The sequence below is a fragment of the Poromitra crassiceps genome (assembly GCF_964638095.1).
Source record: "Poromitra crassiceps genome assembly, chromosome: 17".
NCBI lineage: Eukaryota > Metazoa > Chordata > Actinopteri > Beryciformes > Melamphaidae > Poromitra > Poromitra crassiceps.
The window spans coordinates 28,243,478-28,245,985 of record NC_139635.1 but is presented as its reverse complement, the minus strand read 5'-3'; the positions used below and the strand labels follow the sequence as shown (position 1 = coordinate 28,245,985).

Genomic DNA, 2,508 nt, shown 5'->3' with positions numbered 1-2,508 from the left:
ACATCTCATGCTGTACATCGGCTTGTGAAGCCGGGGGGAGGGGCTTAGGCTACAGACATCTCATGATGTACATCGGCTTGTGAAGCTGGGGGGAGGGGCTTAGGCTACAGACATCTCATGCTGTACATCGGCTTGTGAAGCTGGGGGGAGGGGCTTAGGCTACATCCCATGCTCAAACTGACATCCCGTGCTAGAACGGACAGACACACATGTCACTTATAGAAGCTGCTGCAGTGCTACCAAATACCAAAAAATAAATTAAAAAAATAGATTATTTAAAGTAGCCGCCCTTTGCCTTGCAAAGGCTTTGGGGGGGAAATGCATCAACTTCACTATTTATTTTTGTCTAAGAAACAAATGTCTAGCATATAAGCATAAGCCTTTAGGATCAAGTTCATTGAATCAGGTGTGTCCAGACTTTTGAGGCAGGCAGTTTGCAGCTGAACAGCACAAGGCAGAGGATAACTGAGATCTGTGCAGTCGCAGGAATAATAACGATCTGATCATTCATGGATCCCTGCAGGGAAATCCTTCTCACTTGTCTTCTGATTGAAGGGTGGCGTCTCTCCTCCGCTGCGGTCCAGCCATGAGGCGTGCGGGGCCCACAGAGTCTCGCCAGCCCGTCACTCCACCGTCAGCAGGCCAACTCCACTGATGAGCTCCTCCTCTCTGTGGGAACATATGCTGATCAGTGGAGTCGCCCGCTGTGCTGGTTTGGAAGGGAAGCCCGCAGGCCCGCGCTGCTCATGGCTGGACTCCACTGCCCTCCTCACTGCGCCGCCCCGCTGCATGGCTATGTGCTGGTTCTGGGTGGGCCAGCTGTTGACGCATTATGCAGACACACACTCACACATGTATCGTGATGAGCTCGAGTGAACGCAAACCCTCCTCCTCTCCCAGTCGGCGTCTGGGACTCACCAGCTTCAAAGTCTGTGATATGAATAATCAAACTGTTATTTTTAGCATGTCCCCCTCGTTTTGCTGACCTGACTTCATGATCTTCTCTGCCCCCCCCCCCTCCCTTTATCTCTCTCTCTCTTTCGTGCATGCTGTCATCTGAACTCTCTCTCTCTCGCTCCATCTCTCCCTCTCACCCTCCTTCTGTCTGTCTCCTCTCTTTCCTCCAGATTGCTGATTTGTACAAGAAGCAGCAGATTATTCAGAATCAGGGAGACAAAGCTGACCTGGAGGACTACTACTGAGCATCTGTAGTAATCGGCAGAAAATCATGACGAATGGCGATTTCAGTACAATTGTAAATAGGTTATTTGTTTTTGTAATGTTGAATGAAAATAAAGGCTCTGGCAATTTGATGATATCCTGTCCTTTTGTGTTATTGATTTGAAGCTGCTGTATTATTGACTATGATTTACCTTTCAGAGCGAAAAAATGCATAAACCTCTCACACCACACAGTGCATAAATCCCAAAATGTCAAATCAACTTTGCAGTTACCTGTTGGTAATAGATCTTTATCAAAAATGTGCTGTGCAAAACCACTCAGGCAAATACATGTATGGGCAGCATACCAATACTTCCAACTGGCCTGATTTCTGGTGAAGCGCCATGCTCCAGCGCAGCAGAGTGCGTGCGCCATGTGTGGCAGTAAGAGGGCGCTCCTGAGCAGCAGAGTGTGTGACAGTAAGAGGGCACTCCAGAGCAGCAGAGTGTGTGACAGTAAGAGGGCGCTCCAGAGCAGCAGAGTGTGTGTGTGCTATGTGTGGCAGTAAGAGGGCACTCCAGAGCAGCAGAGTGTGTGTGTGCTATGTGTGGCAGTAAGAGGGCACTCCAGAGCAGCAGAGTGTGTGTGTGCTATGTGTGGCAGTAAGAGGGCACTCCAGAGCAGCAGAGTGTGTGTGTGCTATGTGTGGCAGTAAGAGGGCACTCCAGAGCAGCAGAGTGTGTGTGTGCTATGTGTGGCAGTAAGAGGGCACTCCAGAGCAGCAGAGTGTGTGTGCTATGTGTGGCAGTAAGAGGGCACTCCAGAGCAGCAGAGTGTGTGTGTGCTATGTGTGGCAGTAAGAGGGCACTCCAGAGCAGCAGAGTGTGTGTGCTATGTGTGGCAGTAAGAGGGCACTCCAGAGCAGCAGAGTGTGTGTGTGCTATGTGTGGCAGTAAGAGGGCACTCCAGAGCAGCAGAGTGTGTGTGCTATGTGTGGCAGTAAGAGGGCACTCCAGAGCAGCAGAGTGTGTGTGTGCTATGTGTGACAGTAAGAGGGCGCTCCAGAGCAGCAGAGTGTGTGTGCTATGTGTGGCAGTTAGAGGGCGCTCCAGAGCAGCAGAGTGTGTGTGCTATGTGTGACAGTAAGAGGGCGCTCCAGAGCAGCAGAGTGTGTGTGCTATGTGTGACAGTAAGAGGGCGCTCCAGAGCAGCAGAGTGTGTGTGCTATGTGTGGCAGTAAGAGGGCGCTCCAGAGCAGCAGAGTGTGCGTGTGCTATGTGTTGCAGTAAGAGGGCGCTCCAGAGCAGCAGAGTGTGTGTGCTATGTGTGGCAGTAAGAGGGCGCTCC

General features: G+C 51.2%; 1 protein-coding gene across 1 annotated transcript in view; it reads left to right on the top strand.

Annotated features, from left to right (window-relative positions):
* The window catches only part of lig1 (ligase I, DNA, ATP-dependent), an 80,814-nt gene extending 79,520 nt beyond the window's left edge, over positions 1 to 1,294 (top strand). Inside the window, exon 29 of the mRNA XM_083653397.1 lies at positions 1,128 to 1,294. Coding sequence (XP_083509523.1) covers positions 1,128 to 1,202 — 75 coding nt within the window. The 3' untranslated portion in view covers positions 1,203 to 1,294. The remainder of the gene's footprint in view (positions 1 to 1,127) is intronic.
* Positions 1,295 to 2,508: the final 1,214 nt, after the last annotated feature.